Consider the following 21,738-nt stretch of genomic DNA (forward strand, 5'->3'; position numbering starts at 1 on the left):
TAAATCCAAGTATATATACACTTCAGCATTTTCAAATGGAGTTGAACTGTTTGTATTTTGTTAATTCACCAGTTAACTATATTTCCGGTTATTTTCATGTCCGTATCAAGACCAAGAAAATAACATACGATCATATTTTGAAATCTTGAATAATATTTTATTATAAATATGTCCTTAAGGGTAGAAATCCTTGAATTATGGGGGGCCAATACTTTAATATTTTAATTATGGTTTTTGAACGTTGAAGGTCGTTAATTATCAAACATATTTGTTTGAACATATTTGTATCAAAAAGTACCACGATTTTTTTTCTATTCTTTGAGCACGATAAACAAAGATCAACGCATATGACGTTCATTAGCATGAGTTTTCATTACCCAACTTAAAGACTCTAAATTCTTGTGTAGCTCGATACATGATGTTAACTTCCGGAATTATACGAATTTTTAAATGTATCAATTCCGAGTACTTTGAAAATTTGTAATGAGTAATGTATTACATTTAAAAAATAATCTGGTGAACTTAAACTCCAATTTTGAACTAATTATTTAAATTTCAGTAAATTACATTTAATTAGGTGGGGTTCAATCATATGCTATCTATTTGTAATTATGCATATTATTACTTCATTTTACCCCAGCTTTTAGGAAGAAAGAATTACATAGTTTTAGATTACAAAATCCATGTAATGAAAATGAATAATCAGATGTTCAATTCTTTACAATCATGATCACAGTAAGAAATTCAACTTTAATGATCCAAAAAGAGATGAACCAAATACCTTTGTAGTGGAATAATTTCAGCTGAGTTGTTATGGGCTACAAAACTTCCATGTATGTAGTAGTGAAACATTTTTGCACCCATGAACATACTTCTTTAGCTAAGCCAGAGTACACCATGAAGCATTTTCAAACCAGTGAGACCTCGCATTGAATTCAATAAATCATTGATCCTGAGGTGCACTGGTTTATGAAGATCTCCACGAACTTGCTTTGGATTAATCTTCACTCCAAACTCACTGACATTACTACTAATTCATCACGTATGCTCATCACGTATGCTCCAGTTTGATCATAGTTGACTCCTCCTATATATTAGATTTCAAGGTCATAAACTTCATACATTAAATGATCTATTTTTTAATTCTAAAAATTTCTATCTATATCATGACCAAATCTATTTAATGGCCATAAAATCGATATAACTTTTCCAACAACAAGTCCTTTACTTATTGGACCAAATTCATTTGAATCAATAGAATGTACATTATCACCTTCTACCCAATAATGATTTCTAGGAACTTTAACTTCTGATTTAGGATAAGTTGATTTTGGGAAAATTATATCATCATTTATTCCAATAACTCTTTTAGTTAATAATTTTTCAGGATTTAAAGGAGATCGAAACATTATTATATCACCTCTTTTAATATTATTTTTGGTTTTAATGTTGAATTTTTGAACTAATACTATATCTCGTTGCGTTGATGATAATCCTGGATTAAAAGTTGGTGACATTGATGAACCTTTAATTTGATATGGTTGATAAACATGATTTGTGAAAGTGTATAGTACAGGTAGCCATGTTATTGTTATTAGCGTGATTTTCAAACTCTTATTTAATGGCATTTAGTTGCTCTGACAAATAGATCAAGTTATTGATTTGTTGCAACAAATTTGTGAAAATCGGATTTAAATCTCTTTTCAGTTTTTGATTCTCTTCTTTACATCAAATGAAAAGAAATAGTGATGTCATTCCAAAATCAACAACAAAAAGGTGGATTATTAGATCAAATACTATTAGAAGACATTGCTAGATATTGTCCTAATCAGTTCCTATCTTTTCATCAATGTATGGCAAAACCTGATTCTTCAGGTTGTATTAATCAACAAGTTGAATTAACAAAATGTATTAAAACTACAGTTCCATCATTTCAAAAAATTCAAGGTGAATGTTCGGGGAAATTACAAGCATATGAAGCATGCTTAAAGATTAATAAAAGTTCAACAGCTAAATGTACACATGAATTAGATCAACTAAGAAATTGTGCATTTGGATCAATAAATAAATAGAGTTATCATAGCCAAATAGATTTTTAATGAGTTAATGACAATAATTAATAATAAGTCAAGACTATATTCTATACTTTGGAGTTAAATTATCTAATCTGATATTAGATAAATAATCATTTGCAAATTTCTTTAATCTTGAAGATCGATCATGAGTTTCTTCAATTTCATGTTTATGATGTAATAATTCATGTTCAATATCTTCTTTATGTTTTATTTTTGTATCTGGATCATTTTGAGCATGATATTTATTCCAATGATGTTCTTCATATTCACTTTCAAAATCTAAATGATGACCTTGACCAAATCCAAAATCTGGTAATTCTTTTCCTGCATCATGAAATGATAACCATTCTTCTAAACTTATTGTACCATCATTATTTAAATCAAATAATTGAAAAATGGAATCAACTACCATTCTTTGAGTTTCTTTTGTTATTGTAATTGAATTTTCTCCCATCCCTGATCCATCTCCTATGATTTGTTCATGTTTAATTCCATAAAGATTTAAAACATCATCATGATCCCATTTACCAAGACCTTTTAAATCATGTAATAGAAAGAAAGTTTTACCATCATATTCATCTAAATTATGCTCTTCTGACATATGCCAATCTTGCCATCTTAAATTTGCTGGTTTTTTCTTTAGTACCGTTTGTGAATGATCTCCATGAGCTAGAGCCGATATTGAAAGCAGTAGATAGTATATAATTGATGAGATTTTCATTTTGGTGAATGATACATTCGTAACACATTGGATTCATAATTTTCCATGTCGCAGAACGAAGACCAAGGTAAATCAGAAAGTTGTCTCGGAAATTAATGTCACGTCAAATTAATTCCAATATCTCTAGATTTTCCAAACTTACACCACTCCACATTTCATTTCAATTCCTCAATTGAGTCAATAATGAATAATGATTATGTCAATCCTAATTTACCAGTGAAGTCAACAGAAGCAAGACAAGGTAGAGATAACCAAGTATATAATGAAGAAACAGGAGCAAGAATAGTAGCAGGATGTATATGTCTTAATGAATCAAAAGATAAAGTTATAATGATTTCTTCATCAAAACATAAAGATAAATGGATATTACCTAAAGGAGGGAATGAAAAAGATGAACTGGAATTAGAAACAGCAGTAAGAGAAACTTGGGAAGAAGCTGGTGTAGAAGGTATAATAATAAAAAAATTACCAGTTGTATTAGATAGTAGAGGTTCAAAAGCTCCAATTATAAAAGGTGATTTTAATAAAATTATCCCTAAATCAGAATTTCATTTTTTTGAATTACAAGTTGATCAATTAAATATGAATTGGCCAGAAATGAAAAAAAGAGATAGAAGATGGTGTACTTATTCTGAAGCAAAACATGAATTAAAAAAACTGAATCGAATTGAATTAGTAGAGGCATTGCATCAAAGCTCAATAATTAAAGATACAATTAATAATGATGAAAATGATGATAGTTATTAAAAGTTAGGTTCCTTATTTATTTAAGTAATCCAGACATGAAATTTGCCAACATATTATTTGATTGTCCTGAATTACCAATATTTAAATTAAAATATAATTTACCCAAATATTCCACAGATGTTAATATTTCATATTTTTTCAATTCTCCTTTATAATTATTAAATAATTTTAAAAATTTTTGACTATTTGTTTGAGGTTCTTTTTGTAATACAAGAGTTAATAATTGTAAAAAATTTAATAATGGTTGATTTTCAGTATATAATACTTCATCATTAATTGATTCTGATTCAATTAATATATTCTTGAAAAATATTGATTGTGCTTCTTTAACAAAGTTTATATTTTTTAAATATGAATAATTTAGTATAGCTCTTGATAAAAATACTCCAGGATCAATGGATGGATTAGATTTTGATACTTCAACTAAAAAATTTGTATATATTGGAATTGATTCAAAAGTTCCTAATACTAAATGTAATTCTGCAATTGCAAATTTATTTAATTTTTTTTCATTATCAGTTTCATCATTTATTGAATTTAATAATTTTGTACCAAATAAATGATGTAAATCATTATCACCAAATTTTGAACATTCAGGAGATTTAATTGACCAATTAATACTAGTCTTAGCTAAATCATTAAGCAGTGGATCATTATTTGGTAAATTTGATATTAATTCAATTAATTTTAATTTTGAATCTGTATCTGTTATTGTTATTTTTTCTTCTTCATATATTTGAATTAAATAATTTATTAAATCAGCTGCTGATGCATATTCTTTATTTTTAATTAAAATTGATGAACCTTGATATAATAAATCTCTTGCTTCTTTATATTGTTTTGATTTAACGTATCTATTCGTTATTGTCCTTAATGTTTGATGTGCTTCATAAAATGAACCTGAATCTACTTTGGCTTGAAACCTTTGGATAGTTTTATTCAATCTATCAGACATGGTGAGTTTTAGTTGGTGAATTGAATTGTAAATTGATGTGTTGTCTTAATAACTACTTGTGTTAAGTAATTTGAAAAAAATCATGCTCGCTTGGTAGTAACCTCTTGCTCTATAATTTTATTGTCTTCTAAAAAGAAGACATAATTTGTAGACAAGAGATTACTAACATAAATCAATTTATTGGTAATATTTAACCATTGTTCACAATGTAATATTGGAAGGAAAGTTGATTGATCAAATTTTATTATGTTCATTTTTTCACTTTTATTAAATTCAAATTTTAATTTGCGTAACTCATGATAAATTTGATGTAAACTTACAAATTGGATCGATATATCATTTAAACTCTCAAAATTGGATTTAACTAAAGTTGCAATTAAAAAGGATATTTGATTTGCTGGAGTTCCAACTTCATAATAGTTTGGTGATGAATCACGAGTATTATTTTGATGATGACAAATCTTTTTCATAAAAGGGTGTTTTTTACTACGTCTTAAACACTTTAATGAATTGAATTTCAATTGTTTTAAGGATAAGTTTGGAATTTGATCAGCATGAATTTCAAAATCTTTTAAACAACGGGTTAAGGTTATACTCAAATTTATTGTGGTGAAGGGTAAAAGTTTAATGAATTGCATAATTTCAGTTGAAGTACCATATAAGGAAACATTTCTCAAATTTTTGAACAATTGGAACTTCGAAACATCTGTTTTGGGAAATATATAGATTGAACTGATTCTACCAGTCAAAGTTGATTCAATTAGTGTTGAAATAATTTTTTGTTGCTTTTTGGACTTTTTATTTGCACCCAAAAAGAGGGGCGATAAATTGAACAAAATATTTTGATGATTGCAGTAAATTGTTTTGCATGTATATAAAAATGGTAATATACTTTCTACTTTCCTATTATGAAGCCATGTCTCGAAGATGATTTTGTCAATAACTGGAATAGGCAAATTTAATATTGTGAGCTGTTGTTTCATACAACTTGAATTGTTGATATGCAGCGAAACTTTTTTTTGCGAATACCATCACGTTATATTGAAATTAATTCTATATTTGACTAGATCCAGCTTGATCTAGGTATGGATCGTCTCATATCAGCTTATCCTTCATAACAATGTAGTTCGATATTCCCCGGAGTTTCAGAATAATTGGTAGCATCAATTGTTTCAACTAATCATTTCTTTACCAAAGGGAGAAAAATGTTAGTATCATGACCAGACCAAAAGTTCTTCAGTTAGGTCAAAAACTCTTAAATATGAGATTTTCACAAAGACTACTTAAACACACAATAAAGTTTGTTGGTGGACCACATCCAATACCAAGTATGTAATAGAGTCGATGAATCAAAATTTATTTTTTTACCAAAGCTTTTATATACTAACAATTTTATTATTATAGAACCTCATGCAGCAAAAGCACATCCATTAGCTCCAGAAGGTATAGTGCCTGGTTCAGTAGGCTCATCATCAAGTAGCTCAACTACTCAATCAAGAAGTTTTCACAATAGTAATCCGGTAGATCCACAACATGGAGAATTTTTTAGTAGAAGTGAATTACCTAAAAGATTTCAATATAAACCTATAAAGGATTTTGAAATTGATAATGTTATAAGTGGAGGAGCTGATATTATTTATTGAAAGAGAAGCTGATTTATTTGGTTACTTGTATACCAAAGTTATGTAGGAAGGAAATGTACGATTAAATTTTGAAATTTTAAAAGATCAAATATTGATTAAACGAAATTGAGTGAGAAGTTTGGAACAATAGACACTATAACATCTCGTCCCTTTAGCGTTAAGTCTATCATCCACTCATAGTTTAAAGTGTAAATTGTTTATTTAATCCTAGTGTCAATTTGATCTCTAAAAACGCGCATTAATGAAACCAATATGAAATAAAAAAAAAGTCGCCACTAATAATTTCAAATCATTTCAATACTTTAACAAAGTTCAATCAAACATATTCATTCACATCATCAATTGACAAAAATGAATCACGATCCTTTTCAATGGGGAAGACCCTCAAATGAAACATATGGTCCATATAATTATAAAATAGCACAAGCCAATAATTTTGAATTTAAAGAACATAATAATATAAATTCTCATCAATTTCCAAAAATGAATACTCAACAACCAATTATAACAGGTACATCAGTAATAGCATCTAAATTTTCAAATGGTATAATAATGGCAGCTGATCATGTTGGATCTTATGGTTCATTATTACGTTTTAATAATTTAGAAAGATTAATTAAAGTTGGGAATGAAACAGTTGTTGGAATATCAGGAGATATATCTGATTTACAATATATTCATAGATTATTAGAAGAATTAGAAATTCAAGAAGAAGTATATGATAATGATGGTGGAAATTATTTAAGAGCTCCAAATGTTCATGAATATTTATCAAGAGTAATGTATAATAGAAGATCTAAAATGAATCCTTTATGGAATAGTATAATTGTTGGTGGATTTGATAAGGATAAAAAACCATTTTTAAAATATGTTGATTTATTAGGTGTTACATATCATGCTTCAACTATTGCAACAGGATTTGGATCACATTTAGCTATTCCATTATTAAGAAATTTAATACCAGAAGATAAAGATTATATTAAAATAGAAGAAAATCAAGCTTTAAAAGTTGTTGAAGATTCAATGAGAGTATTATTTTATAGAGATGCAAGATCAGGAGAAATTTATAGTTATGTTATTATAAAATTTGTTGATGATAAAATAACTTTTGATTTTATAAAAGATGCAAAAGTTGAAAAACAAAGTTGGGAATTTGCAAAAGATATTAGAGGTTATGCAAGTAAGCAGAGTTAAATAAATATATAATTTGAATAAGAATACCATAAAACAATCATCATTTAACCTTTCAAAACAGTTGTTTGAAGTAATCAAGGTTACTTCAAGGTCCTACTGTCCTATAAAGATTCAACAAACTCATTTTCAACTCTTTTGATGAGCTAGTTCTTGATTCTTGACCTCAAGGCATTTCTAATACATCTCTGCATAAGTAGTTTTGTTTTTGCTTGAAGAAATCTAGTTCTCAAAATACGGCTATACTAAGTTCATAGTTTAAAATTTTTCACTATTATTTTCGTACTATACTTAATGTATGATCAGTTTATATGTATGACCAAATAGATACCTTTAAGGGTACAAGCGATACTTCAATTTGATCTTGTAGTGGTATTCATCAATTAGTCGAGTAATTTATCCACTGTTCGTCTAAGACTCTTCACTAAATTTAGAACGAGAGAAATGGTGATGTCATAATACTGTACAACAATAAATAATAATAGTGGGGCTGGTGGAAAAAAAATGTATGTAACATGGTAGCTCTTATCAGATTAAGTTTACTTCTATTTCCATCATATTATAATTTCGTTTAACTTTACTAATGTTACTTCCATATATCAGTTGTGTCTGGTTAATTAAGGTATATTAGGGGATACATCTCTCTGAACTGGACGCTGTGGTTGGTAGAATCATCTCTAGTTTGATTGTCTCTAATGTAGCTTGAGTTCTTTGCATACAATAAACTAATATACTTATAGTGTTGTGTCTTTATTTCTATTGTTGCGCAAATATATAAAACAAACATTATTAATTTTCAAAATCAATGTCTTAAATTTACCATTCATATTTCCATATAAATAACTTATTAGAAGAAATTCAGCGGCTAAATATATAAACAATTTTATATCAATTGTTTTATTTCATCATCTACAACTTAGTCTCCAAAATGTCATTCGAAGTAACATTTCTAGGGACAAGTGGTGGCCCATTAGAAGGTAATACATGTTCAATATTATTAAAATCAACATCAATTGAATATTCTACTTTATTAGAAGTTGATGATCATAAACCAACAGAATTAAAAGAAAATGATGAAATATTAGTTATTGATGCAGGATCAGGAATGGGTAAATTAACAGATATAATATATCAAGAAAGTAAAAACAAAAAATCAATATGTAATTTATTAGATTATTATTATGATTCAGAACCTATCCATTATTATTATCATAGTTCAATAAATTTAAAAAGACCATTTGAAAATTTTAATAAATTTAATACAATATCATATACAAAATTAATTTTTAATAAATTAAATAATTTTTTAATTTCTCATCCTCATTTAGATCATGTTTCATCATTAGTTATAAATTCTGCAGGTTTTCCAACAAATAATCCTCCAAAACAAGTATATGGATCAAAATATACTATAAATAGTTTACAAAATCATTATTTTAATGGTATAGTTTGGCCAAATATGCCAAATTTTGATATATTAAATTTAAACTCTGTTGAATTTGAAAAATCATTTAAAATTGGAAATTATGAAATTGAAATGTTTCCATTAAGTCATGGAGAATTAAATATGATTGAAAGTAAAAAACAAAAAAATAATCCAAGTGATGGTGGTAAAAGACATTCAAGTATAACTACTATACCAGCAGGTATAAACGATGAAAATTATATAAAAACAAAAATTGAAAATGACTTTACACATTCAAATTCAGGAAATTTAGAAGATCCAACTCAACTGCATTATCAATCTTCTGCATTTTTAATAAATAGAAATAATTCATCAATTTTAATATTTGGAGATTTTGAAAGTGATTTAATAAGTAAGCTACAATATAATCAAAAAATATGGCATAAAATTGCACCATTAATTTTAAAAAATCAATTAAAATTAATTATATTAGAATGTTCAAATAGTTTTGAAATTGATGAAAATAAATTATATGGTCATTTAACTCCAAAATATGTTATTTATGAATTAAAACAATTAGAAAAAGAAATATTAAAAATATCTGATAGTACTACAAAAGAACAACTACAACAACCACTACGAGGGTTAAATATAATGATAAATCATATTAAAGAACCATTATTAACAAATACAAGACAAATTAAAGATCCAAGAAAACAAATACTACTAGAATTAAATAAATTAAATACTGAAGAAAAATTAGGTGTATTTTTTTCAATTGCATTAAGTGGTACAACTATAGTAGTTTAAAAAGCTTTAAGTTGGTTATTAATCTTCTTATTTTTGTATTTATTCAACTATATAAGTTTCAGATATAATATTTGAATGTAAATTAAATGGTAATGATTTTTCATCATCATCATTTGTAACAACATCAATAATAGATATACCTCCTAATGATACATCATTTTCTAACACATTTTGATTATTAATATTAAATTGAATTTCTAATGGAAATAATTCATCTTCATTTTCTTCAATTGGTATTGAAAATTCAAAATTACCTTGAGGCTCCTCTAAAGAAATTGATTCAATATTGAAAACAGTACCTTGTTCTATAATTTCATAACTAACTGCATCATTATTATCTTGTAAAATTAAATCTTCATTAATTATAGGTATTAAAATTTTTAAATTTTCAATTTTAAAATCTTCTTGATTTGGATGTGAATCAATAAAATCCGAAGTAATTTCATATTCTAAATTTACTTGAGCTATTAAATTTTCATCAATATTTACCCATGCAGTAATTGTTATTGGTAATAATGATAAATCTTCATTTTTACCAGTAGATTTCCACATTAAAATATTTAATCCTTGATCATTAAATGGGAAAGTTTTTGATTTATCTTTAACTGTTAATATATGATCTTTGGTGAAAATTGATCTATTAACATTTGGATGAGGTTTTAAATTTTTTTTATCAATTTTTTCATTAATTTTTAATAATATCTTGGAATTTGATAATTTTTGATCATTAATTCTTAATTGTAAATTTCCTTTTATATCTGATGAAATTACTGATCCATCTCTTGTTAATCTTGCATTTATTGTTTCATTTATTGTAATTAATATACCATTATTAGGTATTTTTTGTTGTTGTAATGAAGGTGCAGGAGAAGCACTTTTAGATATTGATTGTTGTTGTTGAATTTGTTGTTGTTGATATGATTGTGGTTGTGAATTGAATACTGGTTGATTTGATAATAATGGTTCAGTAACTGATGATGCTGCAGCTGATGATTTTGTTTGTTTTTTACCCAATTGAAGTCCACCACCTCTTGGTCTATTACTAAAAGGTGATTTAGTTTCATTTTGTGTATTATTAGTTTCAACAATAGTAGTAGGTTGATAACTTGGTTGAAAAGTAGGTTGTTGTTTAAATCCACCACCTAATCCGCCACCACTTAAGTTGCCACCACCAATTGGATTTTGTTTATTTGCCATTTCTCTTCTTTGAATTTCTTTAGCTCTTCTTTTTCTTTCTTCAGTTGCTTCTAATTCTTTATTTCTTTCAATAATTTCTTGAATTTTTTCTTCATGACTATCCATTTCTAAAAATGTTTGAACTTGACTTAATGTTAAATTTTCTTTATATCCCATATTTATAATTTCATCAAATGCATCTATAATATCAAATGAATTATCAAAAATTTCTTTTTCATCAATATTTCTTAATAAATTTGTTATAGTTGAAGCAAATAAATGTAATGTATCTATATCTTGTAAAATATTTGATGTTTTATTTGTTATTAATACAATATAAAATTCTTCAAATGGTTGATAAACATATCGAACATTTTCATCTTCAACTGATGTATGTTGATTTGATGAATTTGAAATTAAACTTGGAAAATTTGCTAATAATGCTGTGATTCTATCTCTAGATATATCTCTGAATTGTCTAGATAATAATGGTTTCCCACCCCTAGTACAAATTGATGCAGCTAAAACTACCATTATCAATCAATTGAGGTTTAATGGTTTTATGGTTAACGTGTTTATTAGATTTTCAATAATTTATTTTTCAAAAATCAAAAATCAACACAAGTTGAAAGTCGTGTAAATCATTTCAATTCTTTTGACACAATAAATTCAGTCTTTTTTAATAAATCAATACAAATGAAATTACCAAAATATTTAATTTTATCATTAAGGCTATATTCAATAAATTGTTTTAATGTATAATTTTGTAAAATATGATTAGCTTGAAAATAATTCAAACCAAATTCACAAAGTAAATTACAATTCAAATCTTCAATATCAATTAAAAAATCATTTTTATAAGGTTCTTCAATTTCAAAAATTTCAAAACACCATAATTCTAAATCATCTTTGGAAATAAATAAAATAATAATATTTAAAGACAGACAAATTAATTGAAATTTTTGTAAAATTTCACCACCATGAATTAATGAAGATTCATTACCAATAGCTAAAATATATAATTTATGAAAATGTAATTTCATTTCAATTAAATCCGCTAGTATTAAATATTCACCTTTTGAATTAATTTGAGTTAATAAATTAATTTTAGTGATATATATGCCAGTAGTTAAATTTACAATAATATCAACTAAATAATTTAAATGACATTCAATTAAATTAATCTTTGTTTCAATTGATTTTAAAAGGGAATAATTTTTATCCCAAGATTTTTGATTTATTAAAATATATTGATTTGAATCATATGAAATTTTTTTAGAAGAATCAGTTAAAATTGTTGTATCTTGAAATTGAAAAGTTTGTGGTTCTTGTATTGGATCAAGTTCAGGAGTTTTTGATTTAGGTTGTAAAAACAGAATTAATGATAATTCTGTGGGTATATCAGTTGTTTTATTCAATTTTCTTTTCTTTTTTTGAATTAAAATATCTAATTCATCAGTATCATTATGATATGTGGCTTGATTAGTTAATTGAGGAATTTCAATTGTTGTTTCATTTTTTGATTTGGATTTCATAATTTGATTCTCAATAGTTGGTGAGTTAAATTTAATTGGAATAGGGGGATGTTCATATGTTATATCTTGTTTTTCAATCTTTGTTGGATCAAAATTATATTTTTTGTTAGGTTCAAAAGTTGAATTTATTTGTTCAATCATAAATTGAGATTGTAAATCTTTTAAATCTACAACAAATGGTTTCCAATCCATTTCAATTGATAATTGGTATCTTTTCAAATACCATTTTTTGAAATTGAACAGTTTATGAAAAAAATCATTCAAAAATTGTTTATCAGTTATTTCTTTTGGATTGAATGAAGTAATTGACTGAACCATATATTTTCTACTTTTAAAATCTGAATGTTGATTAAATAAATGATAATTTAAATCATGAAAATCATATTGTTTTGGTGTTTCAACCTTTTCCCATTTTGGAAAATTTAAATTTTGAGTTATATTTGATGATAAAAATTTATTCAATGGGATTAAATATGAATTTTTTTGATGTTCATGATGTAAAAAGTTGAGTTTAGGAATTTTTTCAGGAAGTTCATGTTCAATTTTTTCAGGAATTATATCAAATAGATTAATTTTTTGCTGATCCCATTTTGGAAATTTAGGTGATGGTAAGTCTTTTGGTTTGATTTTTAAAGGTATTGGAACTTCAGCAAAGACTGAATAATATAGTTTACTTGATTTATTGGATGTTGACTCTTTATTGCTTGGAGTATAAACTGATGATAATTCTTCCTGATTAAAATTAGATAATATCTTTCTTCCTTCTGTTTCATTTAAGGCTGGAACTTGTACAGGCATAAACTTGTTAAAAGTTAGTTCATTCTTCTCTTTATCATTGGGTAGTTCAGGCACTCTAATAAAATATTTTTCAGGTATAATAACTTTAGGTAAGTAACATAATTCTATTTTGAAAGGTTTTGGTTGTAAATGATTTTTTAAAATTAAAGCACTCGATTTAGTTAATATGATAGTTTCTTTATTAAAATTTGGTATATGAATTTCTGGATTTGGTATATTCCATTTTGGAAAATCGTTATTGAAACTCTTGAAAAATTCTAATGCTTTTGGTGGAATCATTGAATGTTATTGAAGCTCTAAGTTTAAGTTTATAGAATTTTACAACCAATTTTTTTTAATTTTTTTTGCAACAAAAATAAATACAAAACTACAATCATGTAAAATATTCATCCAAGTGTCTTTAGTATGTCTCGCTAAAAGGGAAACTAGATCAATCAATTCAAAGCAAAGCAAAAGAGATCAAATAAGTTATCATCAATTTCGTCGAGACGCCAATGCCCACAACAACATGCAAAATACGTTTCAATTATATTTAAAGTATTGAATGATTGTTTCAAAGCAAATGGACTAAGTCAAAAATCAAAGATTGTCATAGTTATCACTTTGGATATGAGAGAAACGAAACGTGCAACATTAGATACCCGGAGTTGACAATAGTAGATACTTATTTTTATTGTTTGCATCAGAATTTCAAATATTTTGATTGTTCACATCAAAAAATACGACCACCATTAAATGATTACCTTTTTCGATTCATTCTTGCTATTGTTAACCGAAAATCGTTAGTACTCGGCACCAACACTCACAGATTAAGTTGATTATGAAAGTATTGTTTATGATAAATCGAAAGTCGTGTGATTTTACATTTTCAATCTTGACAAAACAAAATACATTGCGCGAAATAAATTTTGATTGTGTAAGGTACAACAATTTCAATATTTACAATAAACTTAAAAGACAAAATGTAACAACTAATGTGAGGATATATGTGGATTTGCAAAAACTTTGATTTTCAAAATATTCATAATTAAAATTTTACGGTTAAGAAGTATACAATATAAATTGACGAGCTCGGTTTTTTTTAATTTACTCGAAATCGGTACCTTAAAAAATTTAAAGAGTGTGTACCTGAAATTATTTTTAAGAGATCAGCGGCATCAGGAAGAAAAAAAAAAATGTATAATGATGTAATATTATGAATGATTCTACACTATCGAGGGTTCATAACACAAAAATTGGGCAAATGGAATATTCCTTTAAAACCGGTTAGTTGAAGGATAAGATCTAACCAAATGTTAAAATCATTTTGAAATTAGTCTCAAACACCTTAACACTGGTCAATGAGAGGTAAAAAATAATTACTTTTCAACAACAACTTTATCAATGTAACATAAAGTATAAAGTTTTCAAAAAGGGTAATGTTTTTATTTTCACTTTAAATGTTCTTTTGAAACAATAAACAATTTTAACTCAATATACATTAAGCAAAATAAATATGGAAATGGAACAATAACTTCACGAAAAGTTTTTTTTTGACTTTTATAAATTTTTAATGTGATATTTATTAAAATTAAAATTTTTAAGTTGATATAATCTTAATAAAATTCAGGGGAAAAAGCTTTTTTTTTATTTCTATTGTTTAATTTATTTTGACATATATTTACTGGAATGAAATTATAAATATTTATGAATTTCCTAATTTTTATGATTTTCGAATTTTATTATAATCATCATCATTACTCATATTTCCTTACATTCATTATATCTTATAACATTTTTACTTATCAAACTTAATACACTAAACACACTTATTCATTCAAACTAATCATGTCATCAATAACAATAAATAATTTATTACTAGATTCAGTAGCAACTAGTATAGCATCAACAGTAACACCATCATTAACAAATTTACATATAGCAACATCAATAGTTAATAATGATAATGAAGATAGTATAGATTCAGATTCTATACAAACTTTATCAACTACATTATCATCAATTATAGAATCTTCAATATCATCAGCACCTTTAGCAGGATCTGGAGGTATACTTACAGCAAGTGAAGAATCACAATTAAGTGATGCAAAGGGAACATTTGCTCAAAGTTCTGATGTTAAAACTTTAAGTTTAAGTGGATCAGGTTCTAATGTTAATTCTATAAATTCAAATAATAATGGTGTTTCATTAAAAGGAAATAATTTGATATTTTTAAATTTGATTTTCACTTTCTTACTATATTTGGTTTCATGGTGAAGTGATTTCAAGCTTTAGTCTTGACTTTATAACTTTTGAGTAATTCCGTGGGATCTTAGATGCTTTTTATTCATATATAAAAACTAGTTCAACTTTCAGTTCTTCAAAAATAAAACTTTATAGAAAACTTTTTAATTAGATAATAATACCCATACGATTGATTCATCTTAACTCTACTTATCTGAGAAGTACTATAATTCAATTCTTAATGGTCTATAATAACTACTCCGACTCAACTGTGTAAAATTTTATTTTCAAAATCTCGAGATCGAGAATATGTGCTATATGGCCACACAATTTGGGGCCAACCCAGTGGCATGGTAAAGAATTTTTTAATCTTGTTGAAGCAATAAAACATTGGCATTACTCAATTTATCATAAAATTTTGAATGTTTTTGGTATTGGACATTTTTATTTAAGTAATAGAGTTACATTGAATTTGTAGACTCGAAGTTATGAATTTTAAATACTAATCAAATCCAGATAGGGCAATGAATTAATCAGCTCTTGAATTTCAATCAAAATCATTGATAGTGATTTCAAATAATGATAGAATAAAGCCAAATTGAGTCGTTTAGATTTGTTTGAAGAGGAGAAGTTAGTTTCTGCCCATACTTAGTAGACCTGATCCAGTTTACAAGAGTTACCAACAAAAACAATTTCTATTTGAAACAAAATTGAAAACAAACAAACTTCGTTCAAAATGAAGAGGGAATTGCTAGATTCTGTTACCTCATCAAATTTTAAGCGTTGAATTTTATAAATGTAAAAGTAAACTACGATTTAATTGACCTCTAGTTTTGAAAAAAACGTAAGTATTGATACATACAGAGTTCTCTGTAAAAATAAAAATTGTGAATTACAGAGTTCTCTGTACAATTAAGATTTTGAAAGTACAGAGTCTTCTGTAAATCGAAAATATAGAAAAACAGCGAGAGTTACAGAGAAACTATTAAATGATTTGGGTCACTTCTACAGAATCAAGTGTTCAGTTGAGGAATTTATGAAAAATTCATGAGATACTCATTATTTGGGTTAAGATAAATGCTTGAATGGTTTTGAATGTTATTTGTTTGGGGATATATTTATTTTACAAAAGCATAGAAGAACTATGAGTGTATGATGTCTCCATTTGAGCGGTGACTGAACCAAAAAATAAAGCCTACATCAGATTTTGCAATCATGACGCTAGTCTAACTACACGAAATAAGAGAGAATCAAATGTGAACTGAGGATATTCTGGACTTCCATGTTTTCACTGGATTAATTGTTTATTAGATCAATAGTCTACTTGCTAAACAGCGAAGGACTTCAATATTCAATTTCAGAATTTGGTTTCACCCAAAATCTTTCAATTTGAAAAAAAGCTACGGACTAAAAAGACAAAAGATGTTTTTAGATTTTATTCAAGTCCCTCCTCTGAAGTCATAACATTCATATTCAGAATTTGTCAGATGAGATTGATCAATTCTGTAATTCAAAAAAGTTCAAAGTTAAAGCAATCTGCCATCGCTTGGATAATCTTATTTCCGCTGGTTATGTAGATCTACTCTTCTTCGTTTTCACACAGTTTTTTTCTTCTCTCTGTCAAATTTAACTTCCAATTCAGTAATTAGCGCAACATCGACTAAATAGATATAAGCCTAGCCGCACGGAATTTGTTACTCATAATTTGAATGCTTAGTATTACTAATTATAATATTGTATTTCATTAAGACTCAAATGAAGAGCTAATCTACTTCCTTAAACCTCACATCACCCTATCATAGCTAAATAATAATGACATCTTCAGATGAATCGACTAGAAAATCAATATCTGATGAATCTCATAGATCATTACAACAATCAGAAAATTATGAAATTTATCCTATAACATCAAGACAAACTCATCAATCTCATCAATCTATTCATACAAATTCAAGTAAAAAGACAACATATTCAGAATTATCTAAAATTATAAGTGGAATAAAAGATGATCAAATACAAAGTAATAAAGATTATGTCGAAAGAGGTGATGCCGAATTTTTAATGGCTAAAGAAATAGATAGAGCAGCAAGTAGAAATATAAGTCGAGCTTCAATAGATCAAGAACATTCAATAGTAGAAGACGAAGATGAAGAAGATGATGAAAAAGAACACCACACAAAAGAACTTGATGATGATTATCCTACTGACGGTGCTTTTGCATGGGTTATGGCATTTTGTTCAATGTTGGGAGTTTTTTCAACTTGGGGAGCTAATGCAGGATATGGTGTATTTTTAAATTATTATTTAAATTCAAATACATTTCCTGAAGCAACTGAATATGATTTTGCATTAATTGGAGGTATAGTTGTATTTTGTGCAAATTTTTTTTCACCAGTATCTGCATTTTTATATAAAATTATGGGTTTTAAATATGTTTGTGGATTAGGAATTATTTTTCAAACTTTAGGATGGATTGCTGCATCTTTTGCTACAAGAGTTTGGCATTTATATTTATCACAAGGAGTAGCTGTTGGAATTTCATTTAGTTTAATATTTATTCCTGCTACATTAGTTTTACCTACTTGGTTTGTTAAACAAAGAGCTGGATCAATGGGACTTTGTGTTTCAGGAGCTGGTTTAGGTGGGTTAATTTTTTCACTTAGTGTAAATAAAGTTATTCAAGATACTGGTGATCAAAGATGGGCATTAAGAATGGTTGGATTTGTTACATTATTTGCTTCACTGGTTTGTGCATTAATGATGAGACCAAGAAACTCAAAAAATATAGCACCAATAAAGGAAAGACTTACATCTGTTTATATGAAAGATACAGTTGGAGTTATATTTGATATTAAAGTTTTTAAAAACTGGGGAATATGTGTTGTTAGTGTTTGGTTTGCCATAGCATTGATTGGTTATACTCTTATGTTATTCAGTTTATCATCTTATGCTTCAGCTATTGGATTAACTCATCAACAAGGTTCAGTATTAACTGCAGTTATGAATGCTGCACAAATTATTGGTCGTCCATCAATGGGGTTAACCGCTGATAAATATGGAAGGGCAAATTTTACAAGTGTTTGTTGTTTAGTTATATGTATTTTCCTTTATGCATTTTGGATAAATGCTAAAACATTTGGTTCATTAATTGCATTTGCAGTTATTATTGGGTTTATTATAGGTATAGGATCTTCATTAGCTCAACCATTAGCTGCTGATTCTTTAGAAGGTCAATTAGAAAAACTACCAGCTGGTTGGTCTGGTATTAATATATTTGTTTCATTTTTTTGTTTAGTTTCAGAAGTTATTGCATTATCATTGGTTAATAATAAATTGAGTAATCCTTATTTACATACTCAAATATTTGCAGGTACTTGCTTTTTTGCTTGCTTTTTATTAGTTATGGTTCTACGAGAATATTTAGTTAGAAAAGTTATAACAAATAGATATGAAGAAGCAAAATCAAAATTAGATAAACTTGGAGGTGTAACAAAAAGTGGATACCTTAAAATAGAAGATGAGAAAACAGTTGAAGAAGCTGAAGAAACTGAAGAGATTTTAAATGAAAGAATAGAAAGGTATGAACATTTATTAAGATTTAATATTGTAGGGTATTTTATGAGACTTGTATATCCAATTAGAGTTTAATATATTTATTTGACATTTAGGACAATTAGTTTGTCAACACTCCTAGTATTTGCTATCAATTCTAGCATTGACCTCATGGTATCCTTGAAATCTTGTAAATCATTGTAAATCAGATAATTTGTATTTTGTTTTCGTTACACAAAAATTGTTTGAAACACTCTATACATCAAGTAACATCTCCTTCGTCAAATAATCTAAAAACCATAGAGAGCATAGTTAAAAAAAGGATTATCGCTAAAACCTCCTCATTATTTGTTTATAAACTATATAGTACTCTTTTTGATCCTCTCTAAAATAGCTGTACAGTCTAAATATTCTCATCTCAATTTTATTACATTGTCTATGCATTAAATTATTATCCTGACTATCAGAATGCGTGTATAATTTTATACTTACGGAAAAGAGGTCGTAAGAATGCTGTTCTTGGACGGGCATAAATGTGTGCTCACTAAAGATTTAGAATCCAAAAAAATGATTAAAAAATCATGATAAATCCAACTATATGACAATACCAAATTAATTCATTAACAAAACTATATAAACAATAAAACCATTATCTATTAGATTTAGCAACTCTTTCTAATTCATCTTTCTTTTTGATAGCATAAGAAGTAGATGAACCTTTTGCTGCATTAATTAATTCTTCAGCTAAACATTCTGAAATAGTTTTAATGTTTCTGAAAGCAGCTTCTCTAGCACCAATGGTGATTAAAGCAATAGATTGATTGACTCTTCTTAATGGTGAAACATCAACTGCTTGACGTCTAACAGTTCCTGATGAACCTATTCTTGTAGAATCTTCTCTAGCACCACTGTTAACAATGGCATCAACAACAACTTGGATTGGGTTTGATTCGGTTAAAACATGGATAATTTCTAAAGCATGTTGAACGATTCTAACTGCTTTTAATTTTTTACCATTATTACGACCATTCATCATTAATGAATTTGTTAATCTTTCAATGATTGGACATTGAGCTTTTCTAAATCTTTTTGAAGCATATTTTCCTGCAGTATGTGGAACAAAGACTGGTGATCTGATTTGGATATAGTCGACTAATGAAACATCTTTAACTTCAACATCTTCAAATGACCATTTATTAAATAATTTAACTTCTTGTTGTGCTTCTTGAACGTCTAATGGGATTGGAGTTGCTAAGTTGACGATTTGTAATTCTTCTTGAACAACTGGTTGTTGTTCTTCAACAAATTGTTCTTCAACGTCTGACATATTTGATGATGATGTGTGTATGTATGTGAATATTCAGAGTAGTTTTGAAACAGAAGGACTTTCGTTGTTTTAGGTAGTATTAGATTTCAAAATTTTTCATAATACAAAAGATAAAAAATTGGTAGCTAACTGACAAATTTAAAAACTGCGCGCGCTCATTTTGAGCTACTAGGGCTCAAGCCCTGAATAATAATTATACTGGGTTTAAATGTTCATCACACGACTTTGATTATAAGCTATTAACGAACCAAGATTCACGTTAAAGAACAAAATGAGGATCAATGTTCTTGATAGTGTTTACATGACACGATAGACTTGAACATTGTGCTCATAATTTTGATTACTGATTGAGTTTTTTAATAGGTGCCCAACCATTCTAGTTGCAATCAATTTAAAGCCAATGTTGGAGATATGGCGATTTCAATAAATCGGATTTATAAATCAGTCGAGGATACAAGATATATCTACATGTATTAATCATATTACGTATCAAGTTCAGTTGGGTTTTTTGATTTTCTGTTATGAAACCACATCCAAGCATACTCGACAGGATCCATGAGATTTAATCAAATGGATCACCAAAATGTAATAAAATAACAGAAAATGCAAAAATCCAACTTAACTTAATACATAACATGATTGCATTCTCAGATGAACAAAATACCGTAATTTTCAGGTCCTTTTTTTAGCTTGCTGCAACATTGTTTTCCAAACATGACCCTCTTTTGATGCCCCTAAATGCAAGCTTCCATTTTAGTTTGCTTTGTGTTGTATTGTAGTCATCGACAAGCTTATAATAGAATGGAACATTTCTCCAATTGACTGCAAATTACTGCTAGCGAGAACAGTTGACCTTTTTACAGGGTTTGTTGAAAACTAATTCTTTTTAATAAAGTTTCAAGATCATTAATAAATTTGTAATCTGAAAAAGAAACATTAAGAAAACTTTGTAGCCTATGATTACAGATCACTAATGGTATTACTCACTCTCTATAACTTGGTCATCATATGAGTCAACTGTTCAGTTTTGCCTTCGTTGGATAGCGCAAAAATAGAGATAGGCAAGCGAACCGGAGTAATTTATTTAAAGATTCGGAATTTTTAGCCTTGCATAAGATTTACGTTAGCCTTTCTTACATAAATTTACTAACTTGGTTAGTAATTTAGAACCTTCAGCAAGAAAAAAAAAAGTGATAATAATTTATGAATGAACGTTTTGTAATTTGTTCATGGAGAAATTTTGATGGTGTTTTAATAAACAACAAGAAAAGTCATTAAGATGAAGATTAAATTTATGGAAACTATACCTCTCGAAATGTCAAATTTATATAGACAGATTTCTTGAACGATCGTAATAGATTATTCCAAAATCTTGACAGTTTCGATCGAAAGTTTAACCTTAATTTTTTTTTTTTTTCTTGAAGTTGATTTAAAAATTTCAAAATACGAAAATTCCTCCCCCCACAAAATTTAAAATAATAAATAATTTTTAGCCTTAACCGGCTGAATTATTAAGAAGAACATACGTACGAGATTCTAAGATAATAAAGTGGAATAAGAAAATTATGAATGAATAAAAT

The 21,738-nt window shown here is 27.2% G+C and overlaps 13 protein-coding genes and 1 pseudogene across 14 annotated transcripts; 7 read left to right on the plus strand and 7 right to left on the minus strand. All coding sequences in view use genetic code 12, as the record gives it.

Annotated features, from left to right (window-relative positions):
• Positions 1-1,145: 1,145 nt before the first annotated feature.
• Positions 1,146-1,517, minus strand: IMP2 (endopeptidase catalytic subunit; the record flags this gene model as incomplete). The annotated part of the gene is made up of 1 exon (XM_051760766.1): positions 1,146-1,517. One exon carries the CDS (start codon positions 1,515-1,517, stop codon positions 1,146-1,148), a length of 372 nt encoding a protein of 123 aa, XP_051611597.1.
• Positions 1,518-1,748: 231 nt separating this feature from the next.
• On the plus strand, positions 1,749-2,072 carry KGF55_005724 (uncharacterized protein; the record flags this gene model as incomplete). The annotated part of the gene is made up of 1 exon (XM_051760767.1): positions 1,749-2,072. One exon carries the CDS (start codon positions 1,749-1,751, stop codon positions 2,070-2,072), a length of 324 nt encoding a protein of 107 aa, XP_051611598.1.
• A 61-nt stretch (positions 2,073-2,133) lies between these two features.
• On the minus strand, positions 2,134-2,796 carry KGF55_005725 (uncharacterized protein; the record flags this gene model as incomplete). The annotated part of the gene is made up of 1 exon (XM_051760768.1): positions 2,134-2,796. One exon carries the CDS (start codon positions 2,794-2,796, stop codon positions 2,134-2,136), a length of 663 nt encoding a protein of 220 aa, XP_051611599.1.
• Positions 2,797-2,979: 183 nt separating this feature from the next.
• KGF55_005726 (polyphosphatase) lies at positions 2,980-3,543 on the plus strand (the record flags this gene model as incomplete). Its single annotated transcript, XM_051760769.1, has 1 exon — positions 2,980-3,543. One exon carries the CDS (start codon positions 2,980-2,982, stop codon positions 3,541-3,543), a length of 564 nt encoding a protein of 187 aa, XP_051611600.1.
• A 16-nt stretch (positions 3,544-3,559) lies between these two features.
• Positions 3,560-4,498, minus strand: KGF55_005727 (uncharacterized protein; the record flags this gene model as incomplete). The annotated part of the gene is made up of 1 exon (XM_051760771.1): positions 3,560-4,498. One exon carries the CDS (start codon positions 4,496-4,498, stop codon positions 3,560-3,562), a length of 939 nt encoding a protein of 312 aa, XP_051611601.1.
• Positions 4,499-4,578: 80 nt separating this feature from the next.
• KGF55_005728 lies at positions 4,579-5,597 on the minus strand (annotated as a pseudogene). The gene is made up of 2 exons: positions 5,563-5,597; positions 4,579-5,170 (listed from the first exon to the last, which is right to left on the minus strand). Coding segments are annotated over exons 1-2 (627 nt in total).
• Positions 5,598-5,759: 162 nt separating this feature from the next.
• KGF55_005729 (mitochondrial 37S ribosomal protein YMR31) lies at positions 5,760-6,141 on the plus strand (the record flags this gene model as incomplete). Its single annotated transcript, XM_051760772.1, has 2 exons — positions 5,760-5,826; positions 5,903-6,141. 2 exons carry the CDS (start codon positions 5,760-5,762, stop codon positions 6,139-6,141), a joined length of 306 nt encoding a protein of 101 aa, XP_051611602.1.
• A 351-nt stretch (positions 6,142-6,492) lies between these two features.
• On the plus strand, positions 6,493-7,335 carry KGF55_005730 (proteasome core particle subunit beta 7; the record flags this gene model as incomplete). Its single annotated transcript, XM_051760773.1, has 1 exon — positions 6,493-7,335. The coding sequence occupies one exon, from the start codon at positions 6,493-6,495 to the stop codon at positions 7,333-7,335; it is 843 nt and encodes a 280-aa protein (XP_051611603.1).
• A 925-nt stretch (positions 7,336-8,260) lies between these two features.
• On the plus strand, positions 8,261-9,547 carry PDE1 (3',5'-cyclic-nucleotide phosphodiesterase PDE1; the record flags this gene model as incomplete). Its single annotated transcript, XM_051760774.1, has 1 exon — positions 8,261-9,547. One exon carries the CDS (start codon positions 8,261-8,263, stop codon positions 9,545-9,547), a length of 1,287 nt encoding a protein of 428 aa, XP_051611604.1.
• Positions 9,548-9,586: 39 nt separating this feature from the next.
• RET2 (coatomer subunit delta) lies at positions 9,587-11,257 on the minus strand (the record flags this gene model as incomplete). The annotated part of the gene is made up of 1 exon (XM_051760775.1): positions 9,587-11,257. The coding sequence occupies one exon, from the start codon at positions 11,255-11,257 to the stop codon at positions 9,587-9,589; it is 1,671 nt and encodes a 556-aa protein (XP_051611605.1).
• A 107-nt stretch (positions 11,258-11,364) lies between these two features.
• On the minus strand, positions 11,365-13,335 carry KGF55_005733 (uncharacterized protein; the record flags this gene model as incomplete). Its single annotated transcript, XM_051760776.1, has 1 exon — positions 11,365-13,335. The coding sequence occupies one exon, from the start codon at positions 13,333-13,335 to the stop codon at positions 11,365-11,367; it is 1,971 nt and encodes a 656-aa protein (XP_051611606.1).
• A 1,548-nt stretch (positions 13,336-14,883) lies between these two features.
• Positions 14,884-15,312, plus strand: FAV2 (Fav2p; the record flags this gene model as incomplete). Its single annotated transcript, XM_051760777.1, has 1 exon — positions 14,884-15,312. One exon carries the CDS (start codon positions 14,884-14,886, stop codon positions 15,310-15,312), a length of 429 nt encoding a protein of 142 aa, XP_051611607.1.
• Positions 15,313-17,091: 1,779 nt separating this feature from the next.
• On the plus strand, positions 17,092-18,927 carry KGF55_005735 (uncharacterized protein; the record flags this gene model as incomplete). Its single annotated transcript, XM_051760778.1, has 1 exon — positions 17,092-18,927. One exon carries the CDS (start codon positions 17,092-17,094, stop codon positions 18,925-18,927), a length of 1,836 nt encoding a protein of 611 aa, XP_051611608.1.
• Positions 18,928-19,480: 553 nt separating this feature from the next.
• RPS5 (40S ribosomal protein uS7) lies at positions 19,481-20,158 on the minus strand (the record flags this gene model as incomplete). Its single annotated transcript, XM_051760779.1, has 1 exon — positions 19,481-20,158. One exon carries the CDS (start codon positions 20,156-20,158, stop codon positions 19,481-19,483), a length of 678 nt encoding a protein of 225 aa, XP_051611609.1.
• Between the last annotated feature and the right edge of the window lie 1,580 nt (positions 20,159-21,738).

This window comes from Candida pseudojiufengensis (genome assembly GCF_024610245.1).
Source record: "Candida pseudojiufengensis strain CBS 10847 chromosome Unknown scaffold21, whole genome shotgun sequence".
In the NCBI taxonomy this organism is placed as follows: domain Eukaryota; kingdom Fungi; phylum Ascomycota; class Pichiomycetes; order Serinales; family Debaryomycetaceae; genus Lodderomyces; species Lodderomyces pseudojiufengensis.